Here is a 19245-nt window from a genome sequence, read left to right as displayed (position 1 = left end):
CTTATCTATAACTTCAGGGTTTAGTGCAATATGCCTCTGTAAAGTTTCTATTAAGCATTTTAAAACACAAAGGCCTTCTTTCAGACTGTACAATTCAACCTTGGACCAATTCACCTTAGGGGAAAAAGCCTCTACTATTGCTTCTATCAGATCCCAAACACCAGCCTTCAGGCCTTCAGCTGATCATCTGTTGGAGGATCTAAGAGATACTTTGTGGTCACCAGTTTCCTATGGGAGGCAGATTTTTCCTCAGGGAGCCATCTGGCTTGTCAGTTAACTACAGCGACATCATGGGTGGGGAGAACACTCTTTTGCAGCTAATCAAGGTCTCTGTTAGTAGTGTTGTGAATGGCCATTAATGTTTCTGCTCTCTAAATTTGGTATGTCTTCTGAAAGTGGAGGTAAGAGGGCTTTATAATGTGAAAGATCTGCTCCTGTTCTTGGGTCATGAATTCTTTGCAGTGGGGGTTCCAGGATATATCCTCTAGGGACACTGCATAGGAAGGCCCAAAGCTGGCAGGGCCTGATTACAAAGCCCTGGGAAGTAGGAGGAACTGTATGAAATAGTAAAGTGAGGCCTACTGCCTGTCACAGGTGCTTCTGTTTAAATTTACTTCCCAGCCTTCAGCATTTAAACTAGAAACCTATACACTCGCGTCTGAAGTACAAACTGAAAAGCTCCAGGCAAATCTTTTAGAGAAAGTAAAATTTATACAGGCAGCTGGGTGTATACGGAATCTTCTAGGGAAGGCAGGGGAATTCGGGGAGTTAGGGAATTTGCTGAGGAGATGGGACTGGAATTTAAGACAGAGAATTTACACTGGATGTGTACTATAATTTTTGTTCTAATTTCTGTTATTTAACCTTGTAAAGGAGTCCCTAAGGCTACTGATTATATTCCTTTGGGTCCTTTTTTTTAAACTCTTTTTTCAGTTTTATTTTATTTGAGAGAGACAGAGGCAGTGAAAGTGGGGGAGGGAGAGGGGCAGAGAGAGAAATAGGGAGAGAGAGAGAATCTGAAGCAGGCTCCGCGCTGTCAGCTCAGAGCCTGATGCAGGGCTCGAACTCACAAAACTGAGATCGTGACCTGAGCCAAAACCATGAGTCAGATGCTTAACCTTCTGAGCCACCCAGGTGCCCCCTTTAGGTCCTCTTTTTAAATCTGGTCATTCCAAAGGCACCAACTGTTTAAGATGACATCTCTCTAAAATTTTTCCTTTTAAATATAACCAATTATATATTTTTGTATTATAAAGTATCTACTGTCTGGCCATTGACAAGAATGATTGTGTATTAATCTTAATAGCAACTCAAATTAATAAGCCTTTTTGTGGAAAAACCCGGAAGCAACTTTCTATGTTCTGAATCAATTTTTACCATGGACACAAGAGACATTCCTCAAGTGGGTACAGAAGAGGCAGCCCCTATGATTCAAGAAGTTCACTCAAAGAGTCTACAAAAGTTGTTACAGTAAAAATGGTATAATGATAACACTGTCTCAGGTTTCCAAGGAGAATGTGAGACATCTCCAGTCACACACATGCTAATCTATGACACCAGGCAGGCGCTACTGGAATGGGACTTTTCTAGCACTGACAAAATGACACAGGTTGAGATGGCTAAAACCCCTTATGGACTGAGTGGGACCTCTCATAACAAACTCCCCTCATAGACTGCACACTCAGAGAAAGAGAGTGCTGCTTGTGACTTCATGTCTCGGAACTCCAGTCTATTTGAGTGGCCACCAAGATGCATGCTGGTATGTGCGCCTTGCACCTGGCAGAGAGGATAGAAAATATTCTCACTGGTCACAAAGCCAAGTTCTCAAGGTACAGAATGAGAGAAAAGTAAAACCTCATCCAGTTTTTCTTATATGTACACTAACTGAGCCTCAGGGCTCTCAGAGCCAGAGTAATACTTAATAGGGACATGTTGCTCAGTTGGAAATTTTGAGTTATTTTAAATCAAAGAACCTCACTGCACAGAAATTATCTTGAGGATGATGGGTGACCTAGTGCCAATCTAACCTATTCTAGGACCAACTTATCCTAACATGGGGTCACTGAGTTAGGTAGTGAGCACTCTAATAGCTTTTAAGTGCTTGACCCGTGCCCACCAATCTTGCAGCTTTGGCTTCCAAAAGTCTTCACCTTATGTGCATGTTAACGCACAACAAAGCTTGTCTAAACAAATGCCAATTTGATAAGAGTCAGAGAACCGTGAACTCACTAGTCTGTGAGGTCAGTGGCTCAAATAGCAGGTTTATAGGGCTTGTGTTTGTTACACCCTACAATTTTCCTCCTTATGAATAATAACACAACAGAGAGACGAAGAAAAACAGTGACCATCTTTGAGAGGAAAATGACCAATAAAAACCAAGAGAACTTGGGATGCCTGGCTGGTCAACTGGAAGAGCATTCAACTCTTGATCTTAAGATCATGAGTTCAAGACCCATGTTAGATGCAGAGATTACTTAAATAAAAAAAAAAAAATTTAAACAAAACCAAGAGTACTAATTACACACCTTTCCCAGAGTCCCTATATGCAAGGAACTAGTTTCACAAATATTTCCTCCTGCTAATCTAAATTTATAAAAGGAAAAAGAGGACTCTCACTATTCTTGCTTCCACTGGACGCTGCAGGCAGAGATCTGGGAAACTGACATGATAAGAATTCTTACCTTCTGTGGCTTTCTGAAAATGGTCCCAGGATCTCTCAGCTGCAGCAGCCACAGAATGTCCACCATCCAGACACTAAAACTATTCTCTTTCTGTGGCCACTTGTAGGGGAGGAACATTTTTTCCTCCACCCTTCTAGGTTCTTTTGGCTGGTGTCTTAATTAAATTGACATAAGACTAACAGAAGAAAAACAAATTTAATTCCTTTCATGCAGGAGCCACACACAGACAGGAGAGGTTCAAAGACACTTGGCAATTGAGGCAATTGGGAAAAGCAAATGTATGGTAACAAAATGTCTGTCATACTATGCAGAGACAATGGGACACATACAGGAATCAGAACAAACAGACCCTGCCAAGTTAGCCCCAGCTTACCACATCTGGCCCATACTCTTTGTATAGAAGGCCTAGTCTAGGAAGAAAGTTACTTAAATTATTTTAGGCAGTTAAGGGGGAGATAAAACTCTTCCTAAAGTCTGTTGGTCCTCAACTGTCTTTAGCTCAAAATAACCCACATGCCAAGGTGGCACATTTTGGGGTGGCATATTCTGTTCTCCCTTACTACAAACTCTGGAAAAAGTCAATAAAATCAGCAAAATAAACATAACAGGTTAAAATGCGTTTTAAAAATTGAACAGAATGACAAACTAAATATCAATATGAAGTATAAAACTTGACCTCTGTACACAGGGGCTGAGTTCCTTTGGGCTGAAAAGACTCCAGACACCCAACAAGAGTCCTATCCTGCTCAAATGCCTTAACAAAAGGCTCAGGGCTGGTATTCCTGCAGTTCTTGATTGTCTGAATTTTGACTGCAGGAGGGGGGCATAGCAGGGTGAAGAGGGAGAAAGAATGAACTAAGTGGGTGGGGAATTCCTCCAGGGAACATTTGGCAATGTTTGGTTGTCATAACTAGTGTGGGAAGTGCTACTGGCATTCAGTGGCCAAAGGACACAGCTACTACTGAAAGCCCTACAATTCACAGTTCATAGGACAGTCTCCAACAACAAAGAATGATCCAGCCCCAAATATAAACAGTGTCCAGGCTAACCTAGAAATTCTGCCTTGCCTAAAGACCTAAACTTCTTGCCTTGAGGCAACACACTGCCATATAGGCAAAGGGCTCTGGTCAGATGTTAAGTAGATCCACCTAGCCCCACACATACAGGAGACTGCTCAATTCAATTAAACCTTTCCAAAATAGCCTCCACTGAGATACAATTATAGGAACTGGAAATGAGAAAGGAGTTATTTACAACCTTTTGTTACAACTGACTACTTACAACCTACTGCACTGTAAATACTGAAACTGTGCAAGCAGTAAGAATGATCATCAAAAGATTTTAATCAACTTGCCATATGACATTTTATAAATTTAAGGTGTACAGCCTGTCACTTTGAAACTTTTATATACTGTAACGTGATTGCCACTGAAGTAGCATTTATTATATAACATCATTATACTACAATATTATTATCTGTGTTCATCATATTGTATATTAGATAGATCTCTATGGCTTATTTACTACTCGCTTCAAGTTTGTAGCCTTAAACACAATCAACTTTATCCCCTCACTCCCCATCCTATAGTAACCACCACTGTGATATGGAAAACAAAGGCAAAAGAAGCGTAGAAGAAAAAAATATTAAATTTCCTTTGCAGCCCACTGACAAGTACTTAAGACAGGCAGAGGGACCTTCCTACATGAACTCAAATGCCTCAGTGTTAGTAGTTTGCTAGATGCAAAAGGCAACCTTAGCCTGACATTATGATGTTAGCCCAACCTCCAGGATCCTGTAAGTTTTCTTTAACATACGAAAATCCCTTTGAAAACTTCCTTTATCTCTACTCCCTGCCAACCCCCCTGCCCCCCACCCCAAGCTATAGGTTAGCAATTATCCTCCAAACATATGGCCCCCTGATACACACCTGAAGAGTCTCATGACTAAGGTTTTACTAGAGATTAGTAAATGACCTTATTCTTAAACAGCAGCTAGCCCCTCAAGGTCCCAAAAACCTTGCTTCCCTAAGCCCCTCCCAACTTAATAGTGTATCATCAGTCACTCCTCACAATCCCAGTGTAGCTTTTTCTGCCCATGATTCCTGTCGCTGTGCTTTTGCACCAAAGACATCCCACGAACTCTTTCTTGACCGTTTGATTCCAGAACCCAATGTATGTCACATCAATTTTACTGGGTTTGCTTTTTGTTTTTTGGAGGTTTGACTTTTTAAGATTCCACATGTAAGTGACTTCTTACAGTACTTGTCTCTCTCATTTAGTGTAACGTGCTCAAGGTCCATCCATGTTGTTGTGAATAGAAGAATATCCTCCCTTCTCATGGCTGAATAAGAGTCCATGGTATATGTATACCACATCTTTTGTATACATTCATCCAACGATGGGCATTTGGGTTTTCCCATATCTTGGCTATTGTGAATAATGCTGTGACAAACATGGGTGTGCATAAGCCTCATCAAAATCCTGTTTTCATTTCCTCTGGGTATGTACCCAGAAGTGGTACTGCTGAATTGCACGGTGGATCAATTTTTAATTTGTTGAGGAACTTCCATGTTATTTTCCATAGTATTCGGACTACTTTACATTCCCATTAATAGTGTGTACAGGCTCCCTTTTTAACACATCCATGTGAACCACTGTCTTGTCTTCTTGATGATAGCCATTCCAACTGGTGTGAGGTGATATCTCACTGTCATTTTGATTTGTACCTCCTTGATGATTAGTGCTACTGAGCATCTTTTCATGTGCCTGTTAGGCATTTTGATTCCCCTTTGGACAAATTTAGTTCTTCCGCCCAATTTTTAACAGACTGTCTGCTCTCAAGTTTTGTTAGCTCTTTATATACTTTGAATATTAACCCCTTATCTGATATATGATTTGCAAAAATTTTCTATTCTGAAAGAATTCTTTTGAATATTAAATCTCTAGTTATACATTAAAAAAAAAAGCCTATCATCACAGTGTTTATTACAACCAACTGATCTCTTAACATATCACCTCTAAGCAGAGGCAAAAACAAAGTAGAAATAACTTGCACTTTATTGTTCAAAGGAGATGATCCAATTGAAGTTATTCACCCAGAAAGAGCATTTGATAGGCTTTTTAAAAAGTGTTTATCAAGTCATGCCACTCCCTTGTTAAAAAAAACTTTTTTTTTTTTAAACGTTTGTTTATTTTTCAGAGAGAGAGAGAGAGACAGAGTGCAAGCAGGGGAGGGGCAGAGAGAGAGAGGCGGACACAGAATCTGAGGCAGGCTCCAGGCTCTGAGCTGTCAGCATAGAGCCCAACTGGGGGCTCCAACCCACAAAACGTGAGATCATGACCTGAGCCAAAGTCAGATGCTTAACTGACTGAGCGACTCAGGCACCCCTAAAAGAGCTTCTAACTCATCAACATGGCTTAGGAGTTCCTCTGCAAACTCTCTTACAATTTCTTTGCCTTTATTCTGGCTACTCTTCTTGCATCTTGCCATCAGCTAGCTACCTTAAGATTTCAAATAGGCCCTGCTTCTTCCTATCTCAGTTTTGGTAAATGTGTCTTCTAATGCAAACATGTTTCCCTGTCTGCCCAACTCCTACTTTTCCTTCAGGTTCTGTTCTACATGATTACCTGATATGAAGTATAAGTTCACCCATCTCAACACCTAGTTTTTCTTGTTTGAAGCACTCAGCATTTTTAAACGATATATTTACATTAATCTAATTATAGTCTGTTTCTCTCACCAAAAACTCCAAAAAATCAAGGGCCACGTTTTGTTACCCACCCCTTCACTAGACACAGTATTTATTTCGGTGCTTAGTAGAGTAGCAATAAAAATATGTTGAATAAATAAAGTGAATAGAAACATTCTGATGAGATAATTAGTAAAATTATGAAAACATATTTATGAAAGAGGTCTGAAAAATGGAGAGGAATTAAAAAATAAAAGAGTTTGGAAACATTATTTATCAGGAAAAAATAATAAAGTAGTCTGCGAAGGGTAAAGGGAGTTTTACTAAATTTCTCTAAAGATGTAAAAAATATTATAGTACATTTTGATGACATGTTTTCTTCCCAGTAAAAGCAGGAGAAAAAATAAGTTTAAGTTAGAAGTTAAGAAACAATATCTTGCTATTTTTATAAATAAAGTTTTACTGAAACATCACCATGTCCATTTATGTTCTGTGTATGGCTGCTCTTCGTACAACTGCAGAGCTGAGGAGCTGGGATAGACTACGAGCCTGTAGAGCCAACAATGCTTACTATGTGATATCATACACAAAAAAAGTTTGCCAACCCCTGGTTTAAGCCAATATACTAGAAATTTCAATAAGCATAAAAAATAATTTCAGATCACCTGATCTTAAAATATAGAAAGGGATATAAGAAAACTCTTTCTGTTCAAAGTGTTTAGAAATAGAAGGACATCAATGTGGGTTAACGGACATGAGATCTGAAGGAAAGAAAAAAGGATTTTACTTATCTACTGAAATATCTTCTACCTTAATCTTCTACAGAACAAAAACGAACAACAGTTTTACTAAACTGAAATTAATAGATTTGAATCTGAGTAGCATCATAATATGATTTGTATTTTTGCACTAAGAAAAACAAAAATGTACAGTTGGCCATGAGAAAGATGGACCATTATCTTCAATTAAATGTTATGTAACAAACTATAACATCTTTACTAGTGACTTAGGAAAAGCAAAAAGCACCTGATGAAAAATGCAAAGAAATTTTTAAAAAGGGAGTATCCAGAGATAAAGAAATCGTTCTTCATCAAAATACTGACATACTGACAAAAAGGACATTATTAAAACACCTGGTCCACTTGTAGGGATAAAAGTTATTATGCTATTAAAGTCCATGATAAACACTTTAATTTTGTATATTAACTATAGAAAAGCTACTTACTGTTCTCTTAAACTGTTCACTTGATTTCTGTCTCTTGACAATAGTAACAAATCAAGTCATACTAACAACAAAAATTTAGGAAGATATTAATTTGAACCATTTTAGAAATGTCTTTTTTAAAACTGCCCACCTGTAGCTGAATTAGAAGCCCAAAGGACCAATTATGTGTGTTTTGAGAAGAGTTTAAAAAAAAAAAAAGGGTTAAGCCTACTTTTCAAACATGGATATAGGTTAAATCTCAACTAGAGTTTTAAATACTAGTGATCAAACATATCAGGGGGAAGCAAAGTAATCGCTCAGTGTGTCAAAAAGATCGTAATGGTAACATTAACATCTAGCTTTAGCTTAAGTCAGTCATAGGCTCAAACTTGCTGGGTTTAAATTTGTCATGTGAAAGGAAGAAATAGCAGTGGATAACAATACCTTGCTTTAAAGTACAGTGCAAATCAGCATATGAGTGAAGAAAGCATTGAACCTGACTTAGAACATATAATGAAACCCTATTAATACAGGCTCATATTTTCTGCATTTGGCTAAATTATGAGACAAATTGTATTACCTTCAAGGTAACCAACACATACTGGAAACAAGACATTTAACTATACTGATGGCCTCTAAAGCCACTGCAAATCCTGTCCTGGGTCCCCCAACTCAAAGAAGTTTCATTATGGAATACAAGCAGGGGAATCCTTTTAGCTAAATGTTCAGTTCTCATGCTAGCAAATAATGACAGAAATTTGCTATTTCTAAAACAACAAGAACATCAACGACAGCAACAAAAGAACTACCCAGTAGGAATGGAGTGAAATAAATAAGAAAGGATTTTAGAGGAATATTGAATTTGAGCTAAGGAATGTTAAAAAGTCAAACAACAAAGGCTAGCTACTCCACAAAAGTAACAGTAATCACCCCTCAGCTCAAAGAAAAAGGAAAAGAAGATAAAATGCTTGAGATAAAAATCTTCTAAGTTCAGTAGTATAAAAGAGACCTCCGTTTGCAGAGGGCATCATCGAATAAATCCTGAACTCCAGTTTTAGTCCTGGATTCCTATTCTAGAATCTTTCTTCAAAGTATTAAAGTGATATTAAAGCATATTCAAGAACTTTTTCTTTTACATAAAACCTAGATGTACTGAAACACATGTATAACAAAAAAGAATACTTGGCAGTCTAAAATTTTTGCAGTATATAAAAAATTATCTTTTATATTTGAGGGCCACAAAAACTCACTTGTTTTAAAATACATTCATTTTAGGAAGTTAGGATACAAGTGAGAAAGAAAGAAATGACAAGATTCATAGTTCCCTAACCTGACTTTGAAGTTCAGGAATGGTGCCCTCAGGTCTTTTGGAAGTCTCCCCCACTGCTTCATCCAGGCTCATTTGCTACACCACCAGACTCAATTGAAAATAGTAGCAGCTTTTTATAGTAAGAAAAATTATATAGCAACAGGTACATGGGGGCAAAAGCTTTAAACAGTGATAGTGAGTTAATAAGATAAACAAGTTAATGCAAGTGGTTTTATAAAGTAAGTATTCTGAGTCAGTGAATTTCATTTTACTACTGTTAAGTATTTATATAGGAACAGACCTGGGAACTGTTCATATAGCACATATAAGATGAAGGATAATGCTTTCTACTCAACCTCAATGATTATAAGTATTAAAAGGACTAAAAATTGTTCTTACCATGTAAGATTCTGAAACGCCATACATAAAAAAGTTAATCCGCTACTTCAATGAAAAGACAATAAACTGATTTAAATTTGTCTAGTTAATAATTTTTTGAAATTAAAAAAAATTTGGTCAAATATTTACTTGCATAGGGTAGTTTACTTATAATTTTTAATTATATGATTAAGGAAAATATTAATAATATTGCATATAAATAAATATTTCCAGGTACTATTTTTTACATTACCATCTAATATTCCGTTTTTGTGAAGTCATCAAAATAATATTTTGAAAAATAAATAATGTGGTGGGGGTGAAGGCTCATGTAACATTTAGAGGAAAATAAGAGTATAAAATGATATATACGAGTTCAAGAGTATAAAAATACTTAGATATTACTAGAAAGAAATAGATAAAAAAGTTAAATGTTTATCTGCGTGGGAACATTCATGATGAAGAATTTTTACCTTCTTTATACTGTTTCTATGTTATGCATGCCTGTGTGTGTGTAACTATTTTAAGAAAGCTTCATATGAATGTACGTTAAAGATTACAGACTGCCTAAAGGAAAATCACATAATAGGTCTAAGAAAAACAACACAGAACACTCACCATCACATGAAAGGGAAACATAACTTCCTAAGTCATCAGACATGTGCCGCATCACATTTTTACCCCTCTTCAGACCAAGGAAGATCCAATAATCTATTGCTGCTCCAAGAATTCCTGTGAGTAAGTAGGCTAGTTCATGTTTGAAGACCTAACATTAAGATGGGACAAATATTAGTAATGCATATTAAAATAGATATTTTTTTATTAGTGTTTATTTCAAATACTTGTTGAGGCAAACTTAGCTATTTAAAATTAGAGTACGCTAACACTAAAAGGTGTTCCTGAGAACCGCAGCAAGCTAATTCCCTCTCTCCATTTTCTGCCTCTCCTTCCTCCCCCTATCCATATCTAAATCTTTATATCCATATGACAAAACCGCTAATAAAACAAAACCTCCAGTACTTATATACAGACAGCTTAGAATAAACTTTTAAAGTATCATTATTCAACAGTGTCAAGTGCTTTACTATGGCAGTAATTCCATTAAAACATGGAGGAGATATCTGGCTTCTGTGGATTTCTGTTAACAGGAATACAGAGATATTAAAAAAAAAATAGACTTAGCCATCCCTGTTTATATATAAAATTAAACTTTCCATTTCTCCATATGGGCATACTCCAGAAAAAGACTTAAAAAACACAATGAATAAGAACTTTAGCAAACAAGATTGTTGTAAAGAAACAGATTGGTTAAAATTCTAATTATTAAACTGTATCAAGTTACATTACCTAATTTAGAGATGTATAGGGATCAATTCTTAAAGATGAATATTGTTCTATATTATCACTTCTAAACATTAAATTCCTATAAAAAATAAAGCAAGCATACAAACTTTAATTACAGTAAGTATGCTTTACCCTAATGTGGAAAATCTCTAATTCACAAAATATGAAGGCAAAGAGGTATAAAAATATTTTTAAACACTTTTGATTTAAAAATTAACACTTTTCCACAATGACATTAAAACTAGTTGAAATTCCTTTACTTTCGGTATTTGTTCTTTAGGTGGGTTGGATGTGTGAAAAAAAATGCCAAATTAACAGCTGGGTACAAAACATGTGAAAAGATTTTAATAAATAAATGTTATAGTATCCAAATAGATGGTAAGTGCTATGTTCCGCAACTATACTAAACCTAATATGGGGTTAAGGGCAGAGAAATCACGAACCATCAGAGACTACTGGATTTCTTTCTCCTGCCTTCAGCAGACAAGGTTCCTACAGTATAAAATATTTCATAAGAGTACCATCATTCCTTATTATAAGAAGCTATTACTAACTTCAAAACTAAAGTTCTAGTTCTGGTTTGTTGTGCAAGCAGCACATACACCAGGCCTGCCAAAACAGTGTTTACTGAGGAAAAGCCCAGAGTCAGGGTGCTTAGGTAGGTGTGCAAGTTCCCTGTGGCTCTATCACACTGTATGGCCGTACTGCATTAAGGCAGGGCTGGACATTAGAATGTGAGAGAGAGACTATGAAGAATGGGGCCGAGGAGATTTTAAGCTGCATGGTTAGGGAAGCACTACCCTTCCTGTAATATCATCAGGAGCCTCAACACAGAACCTTGACCACAGCTCGATGCTGCCAGGTCAGGATTCATGACTGGGCATCAGCACCACCCTCTCACCCACCCTGATTAGAGGGCTGTGTTTAAGTCTTGCACTTGCAGCTGTGTGACCCGGGCAGCTAGCAGTAGGACTGGCTGTATCAGCAGGCGGGAAAGTACCAACTCCTCCCCTAGTACCCTGGTAGGGTCCGAGCCATAAGCTGACCACAACTCACTCTCTTAGGCATTGAGTCTTAGCTAGTCTTCAAAGTAGTTTGCAGGAAGCCAACTCTTGACTTTGTAAAGCCAACATGGAGATAATCACTCTGAGCAAGTTTTATTTCTCAGGGTTCAACTTATCAAGAGAACATAAAACAGGACAGTGAGAATCTACATTTGAACTAAAAGTTGATCATATCAAGATCCATGCTGCAGAATGTTCCTTGCAACAAAATGTTTATCTGAATGTCAGCAATGACACTACTTAGGAAACTATCGAGAGATTGGCAAATTTTGATTTCGCAAAATATTCTCCATCCCAAGAGTAGAATAAATCAGGATCACTTCAGATCCCTAGTCATAAGGCTCTGAATAGGGAAAAAGGAGGTTAGCCCACAGAGCTAAGTCTCATGTAAAACCACAATCCAGCACTCCATCAATTAAAAAAAGACCCCACAAAATCAACCAGTTGGGACCTTTCTCTTTCCTTACACAAATGTATGTACACATGTACTTGGTACCACAAATTAATTTTGATAGTGCCTATTATCCAATTTACCTTGATACTACTGTTATTAAATAGAGACAGGTAGTACTTGCAAGGAATTACTGTAGCTTCTTTGCCATGGTAAGAAAGATCTTGTTAAAATTATTCTTACCTGTGTGACATTAGCTAAGCATCCATACTACCACATATTCATTATAGTAAATTTTTATACAAAAAGACACTTTCAAATCAGGGTTTTGGACCCTTTCACGTTTTATTCTTATCTATGCCACTCACCGTCACCACAGGGCCAAGATATTGCCCTATGGACTGTACTCACTGTGACTTTAACAGTGTATAAATAATGCTACCAATTCTAACAGAGTGAATATATATGATTTAGAAGGAGATTAGTGAGAATATGGCAAATATATCATCAAGGGAGACAAGCTTTCCTGGAATACTGAAATGTTTGCTAAAGCTGAAAGAACAGAAAACCCTGAGAATTAACAAACAAATGAAAGATAGACATGATCTGCACATGACATATATTTATCTTAGAATCCCCTTTCTAATGTGTTAAAGTCTATTATCAGACATTTTGTCAATACAGTTCTCTAGTGTCTCTATTGACTGCCAGTACAAGTAATCTCCATTGAATCAATCAATTTGGTGATCTTCCAAAAACCGACTAGTGTATCATGTAGAACAAACTACAATCTTGGCCTTCCGACTCCCAGGTTAGGGCTTTACATAATATCCCATGGCAATAGAGGACACATGGCTCCTCCAGTACCTCTGTCAGAAAGATGCAAACATAATACACATAATGTGCCTCTTCCTGTTTAAAACACTGGCATCTGAAGCAAGAGAAAGTATGTTGCAATGGAGACTTGGCCCCTAGTCAAGACTTTGCCCTAACAAGCTGTGACACCTTGAAGAAGTTCCTTAAACTCTTTAGCCTCAATTTCCTTATTTTTAAATACAAAGTAGCTTCCATTTCTACCTATAATAGTAGGGTTATCATTAAATAGCACTTAAAGATATCACAAAGAAAAGTAGGACTAGCCGCCAAGCTTAGCAAAATTTATACCTCCCTCCTAACCTTGACACAGCTCACCTCTGCTCTTTGCCAAGGAAAGCCCAAAGCTTTCTCAGATTAATGACAATGAAATTCACTGCCATTGTGTCACTCTGCAACACTTGCTGATTGACATTATGACAAAACAATATTAGCATAAACTGAGGACTTCTGTTTAGCTAATGACTTAAATTGAATGCTTCAACTCAGCAAATCAAGAAACAAATGCTTTATAGTACAGAAAATGATGTCTGTGAACATGCATGGAATTCTTGAAATTGGAAACTGCCAAAAAGATTTAATTAGTTCAAGAATGAATTCTAGCAGATAAGGTAACACATACACACAAAAACCAGTTTATATGAATTTACACAATTCAAATGTTAAATAAAATATTAATCTGTCAAGTTTAAAGTTTAATCTGTCAAGTTCTAATATTATAACCGATGCTACAACTGCAATGCTTCACAAAATGTTTAATTTATTTAAAAATCTGAACAAAAATCTTTAAGTTAAATACGGGTAAATCTGTTATTATTTACATCAGCATTTCCTGAGTAAATTTCTATCTTTGACAGTACTTTTGTAAAACTGTGAAAATGTCAGTGTTATTATTATTTTCAGTTATAAATGAGTAATTTAATCTATATAACCCAAATGGATAAAAAAGAAATTCTCCATAATAAGAAAATATTTTCTATCCCTAATGATTCTATGATCTAAAAAGTACATAAAAAGACAGACAGTAATTAATAAGAATGTTACCAGTTTCTTTTAATTTTTTTTTTTAACATTTATTTATTTTTGAGACAGACAGAGAGAGAGCATGAATAGGGGAGAGTCAGAGAAAGAGGGAGACACAGAATCCGAAACAGGCTCCAGGCTCTGAGCTGTCAGCCCAGAGCCCGACGCAGGGCTCGAACCCACGGACCGTGAGATCATGACCTGAGCGAAGTCGGACGCTTAACCGACTGAGCCACCCAGGCACCCCAGAATGTTATCAGTTTTATCTTAAAAGTATTACAGAAGTATTAAACTCAACTGCCGATGAAGTATCATTTTATGTTGACTAACTTATACACATGTATATAACCCTATTTTTTTTTTTTAACCCTGTTTTTTTAAATAAGACTACTCACTTGGTTATTGCCACATAATACAACTCCTTGGTCACAGAGACAAGCAATACTCGGAAATAATTCTCCCTTTTTAATGCCAAATTAAAGAAAGTTTGGGGCCTTTAAAAGAATTTTCCTTTTTTAAAGCCTCAGGTACCACCTAAACAGAATTCTGAAAGACCAGTAAGGGCTTCCGTTTCTGATAATAGAGGTCTAAGTAATTCAAATATATGCTGTTAAAGAAGAAAACTAAAAATGTTGAATAAAATAGGTAAAACATCTTCTGGAAACCTATTAAGAAATTGCTAAGTCAAGATCTAGGTAAAAAGCCAAATGAGGCACTCAAAGCTAGATGACTTTACCCTAAGGACACTTGTTGAATCCAGAGAAAGAGCTGAGATATAAAACTGTGGTTTTTGGAGCCCAGAGGAAAAGGAGTATAAAAGCCATAGCCCAAGGCCTAATAAAAACTGTTTGTATTTGTAGCCCTGTACTTCACTTGGGATTACCCAGGAACCCTCAAACCTGGCAACAGAAATTCTCTCCAGAGGAAGATATTCTGTCTTTGTCATGTTATTGTTTTTACAAATAATTTTTCAAATGTGATTTATGGCATATAGCAAATGATAACTAGCTCATAAGAGAATATATAAAACACAAGAGAAGTTAACAGGAGAAAACAGGTAGACTTACGAAGCCTTCAGATATGCAACAGTCAGTCAAAGACTATAAATTTATTACTGCCACGTTGAAAAACGAAAGAAAACCTTGAATATTTTGTAGGCAACCAGAAACCATAAAAACACGTCATAGTAATTAGGAAGTAAAAACGTCTAAAACTGGCAAAAATACAAAACGTAAAAATGCAATAGTCATGTTTAACAACATATTAGACACTACTGAAGAGACTAGTGAATTAAAAATTAAATGAAAAGACACTACCCAGAATGCTTCACAATATGAAAGACCTGAAAATCTAGATGACAGGGAAAAAGCACAGAAGATACATGGAGAAAGTATAGTAAGTTTAATTGGAACTAAAAAAAAGTAGAGCAGAAAAAGTCAATCAGAGGAAATATGAGAAGAGAAACTATGTAAGAATTTTTCTGGAGAGAGAATAGACTTATGGCCATTTGACACCAGAATTCTCCACCTAAAACACTATGCATCATCTACACAAACAAATGGTTAAAATAAAAAGAAAGAAAGAAAGAAAAAAGGAACAAATTTACAAAGTAGATTCAGAAGTATTAATTAAGGCAATTATTAAATTTGACTTAAAAGTGACAGAGAGGAATTTAAAACAATGGGGAAAACATACTGTTTACTCTGATCTTACATGGACTCGAAAAGTAAAGTTCAGTTAACTTCACATGCCAGAAATACAGGGCTCATTTTTTTAACTATAATTTACATTAGAAATTAACAAAAAAGCACAAACATATCCATTAATCATAACAAAAATATATCCATTTAGAAGTTTTAAAGCATATTAAAATGCTTCTTGAATCAAAGAATTCATAACTGACAATAAAAAACATTGGGGAAAAAAAAAACACTAACAGCACACTTAAGTATTAAAACCTGTGAATAAATCTCAAAGGCAATTTATTTTGAGTATATTAGAAATAAGGACTAAAAAGAAAATAGATCCAAATATTCAAGATATAAAAGGAAAGAACTAAAAAAATTATGAACAGCTGAGAGACTCTTAATGACAGAGAACAGAGGGAGGTGGTGGGGCATGGGCTAGTTGGGTGATGGGTATTAAGGAGGGCACTTGTGATGAGCACTGGGTGTTATATGTAAGTGATGAATCACTGAATTCTACTGCTTAAACCAATATTGCACTGTATGTTCACTAACTATAATTTAAATAACAGTCTGAAAAAAAATTATAAGCAGAAATCAATGATATTAACACACAAAAAGCAGACAATTAAGTCCCAAAGGCAGATTATTCTCAAGAGAAGAAAGGTGATAAATGGTTATTAGGCATCCAAAACATGGCACAGTATGTTGCAATGCACCTTACATATTTCAGTGCATTTAATTGTCCCAACTACCCTTCAGATAGGTAATACACTAAAATCACCGTACTTTAAATTTCTAATGACAAGCAAGATCTACTTATGAAGAAATAACTAACAACCACAAAGGTAGTTTTAAAAACAAGTAAAACTTTCTATTTGTACACACAAAAAATTGTATGGACTCAGTTTTTAAAATCATAGGTTCCGTAAGAATTGAAATTGTACAAAAGTAAAAAATCTAGAGTAAGTGAATTCAGATATCTTAGCAGTAATGATCAAAAAACTGTCCCTAGCTACTACACCCAGATGTAAGATGATGAAGAAACCAACTTCTAAGGATCTTTTACAATAAAACCTAAATGAACAGAAAACAATGATACATTTGGAGAGATTTTACTTTTATTCAAACTGTTCAAAGAATAAAGACAAAAGATGTGTAACTCAAAGATGTGCTTTTTCATAGGTCATTATTCATTTGTAAATCAATTCTACTTACATCATTAGACTTGCATTTTTCCTTGTGAGAATATATGGTCCACTCCAAAAGCATATTTACTGGTTTGGTCAAAAGCCCAGAGGCCTCATTTCCTGACCAAAAGATTTCAAGAAGAATTGCTTTTCCTGTTATTTTCAGACTCTGAGAATCTGACCAGTCATACAACCTAATGAAAATATGAATCAAAGTATATTTTTATGCCAACTTGATCACTATAGTCACTAAGCATAATATCTTTTGCCATAACACAAAATGATCTAGTGATTTCTAAATATAGAAAGGGTGTAATATATAAAGATTTTAACAAAATTATAATAAAGAGCACAATATAAAAAATGGTCATAATTCAATATAATGATCAAAAAACACAAATAGTAATCTAACTGCATGTCTTAGAACATACACAAAACTTATCATGGATATTACAGATTCAATGTTAAAAAACCCAGTAGAACTTCCACTTAGGTATTCCATTACTTAAGAATTAAAAAATACATAAACCCTGAAAAATATATGAAATTTTACCTATCCAAATGTCTAAATTAGTGAAAAACAAAAATGTGAACTGAAGCCACATAAAGAACATAAAAAACTTTACTGAAAGACTATGTCTACAGCCATGTTTTAAAAACAAATCTACTTTAAACTAGAAAACAAGGTGACTTTCTAGATGTACATAAATTAGAAATATAAGACATAAAACAATATAAATATAGAAAAATTTTTCTTTATGATTAAACTTACTTTTGGCTCAGATGTCGCACTTCACTTTCCACTAAATTAAAGAAAAATTTGAGCAGGGTCAGGTGGAGCACCTTACTGCCAATAATATTTTTCGAAATTTGATGACAAAAACTTTCATTGTAAAGACAAGACCTGAAGAACATGAACCCAATAATTTGTAACATACAAGCAATTTAATGAATATTCTGTGGACAAAGTATTTCTTTGAGAGAATTATTAGAAATCTAATGAAATTTGCTTCAACAAACTATAAAACTAATCAACAATATTTCATTAGTATGTTTTCTTCCTTTAAAAAGTAAACCATGTCAAATAGCTCATGACATTTAATTTTTAGTAATACAGATCTCATTTCTGTTTGTAAACGACTGTAATATTTAATAGCCAAATGGTACTCTATTCTTTATTTCATTGATAAAGACCAAAAAATTATGTATTTCATTAAACACTTTCAATTCAGATGATAAGCTATAGTCTCTTAGAATACTTTCTATAGTCCTCTTCTTACTCAAGATTATTTGTTGTTATTATCTAGTAAAATGAAGATCATTTAAGGCTATTTTTTAAGAGTTTAAAAAATTTAATATTGGGGCACCTGGGTCATTCTGTCGGCTAAGCATCTGACTCTAGATTTCGGCTCAGGTCATGATTTGGTTGGTGGGATGGAGCCTCCTGCCTCCTGTTGGGCTCTGTGCTGACAGCACAGAGTCTGTTTGTGATTCTTTCTCTCCCTCTCTCTCTGCACCCCCCCCCCCGCCCCCGTACTTGGGTGTGAGTGTGTTCTCTCTTAAATAAATATGCATTTTTAAAAATTTAATATTTTCTTTTCATCTACTATAGCCGTACTGTCCAACAGAACTTTCGGCGATGATGGGATATGTCCTGCTGAACATGTGAAATGTGCACCTGAAGACTTGAATTTTAATCTTAAATTTATTTATTTTAATTTTTTTAACGTTTATTTATTATTGAGAGAGAGAGATAGAGAGAGAAAGAGCATGAGCAGGGGAGGGGCAGAGAGAGGGGGAGACACAGAATCCGAAGCAGGCTCCAGGCTCCGAGCTGTCAGCACAGAGCCCGACACAGGGCTCAAACCCACAAACTGCGAGATCATGACCTGAGCTGAAGTCAGCTGTCAACCAACAGAGCCACCCAGGTGCCCCTAATCTTAAAATTAAATATGGTCACATGTGGCTATTGGCTACTGGGTTGGACAGCAAAGTTGTATAGTTTTTTTTTTAAAGAGGGTGTGCAATTACTCAGAAGTCTAGGACTAAGAAATCCTACGTAACAATACTTATAGTAATGTTCCAAATTTATTATCAATTATATAAACAATGTACTTGTAATTTTCTACCTGTCTCCACCTTTCCCATCTTCTTTTTGAATACCACATTGTCAGGTTAGGAGGGTCATGAATGACTGTTAAAATTTAATTTAACAATACTCAAATCTCTTCTAGAAGATGTTCTATGCCTATATAATTAGTCTATCTGAAAAGTGCCAGAGCTGGACACCATAGTATCTTTCATTAAAAAAAAAAAAAATTAAAAAAAAAAAACAACCCAAAAACATATTTTAGGGAATATTTCAAACATATTTAAAAGTAGACTAATATTATCCAGCACATCTATATGTCTAC

General features: G+C 35.6%; 1 protein-coding gene across 1 annotated transcript in view; it reads right to left on the bottom strand.

Moving 5' to 3' along the window:
* SLF1 (SMC5-SMC6 complex localization factor 1) overlaps nt 1-19245 on the bottom strand; it is an 81120-nt gene that overhangs the window by 15435 nt on the left and 46440 nt on the right. The window contains exons 13-15 of the mRNA XM_043593667.1: nt 17604-17735; nt 16860-17025; nt 9880-10027 (exon numbers count right to left, since the gene is read on the bottom strand). Of these exons, the coding sequence (XP_043449602.1) occupies nt 9880-10027; nt 16860-17025; nt 17604-17735 (446 nt within the window). The remainder of the gene's footprint in view (nt 1-9879; nt 10028-16859; nt 17026-17603; nt 17736-19245) is intronic.

The sequence above is a fragment of the Prionailurus bengalensis genome, chromosome A1 (genome assembly GCF_016509475.1).
Source record: "Prionailurus bengalensis isolate Pbe53 chromosome A1, Fcat_Pben_1.1_paternal_pri, whole genome shotgun sequence".
In the NCBI taxonomy this organism is placed as follows: Eukaryota; Metazoa; Chordata; class Mammalia; order Carnivora; family Felidae; genus Prionailurus; species Prionailurus bengalensis.
Note: the sequence above shows the minus strand (reverse complement) of the source record. Positions and strands in the feature narration are given on the sequence as shown.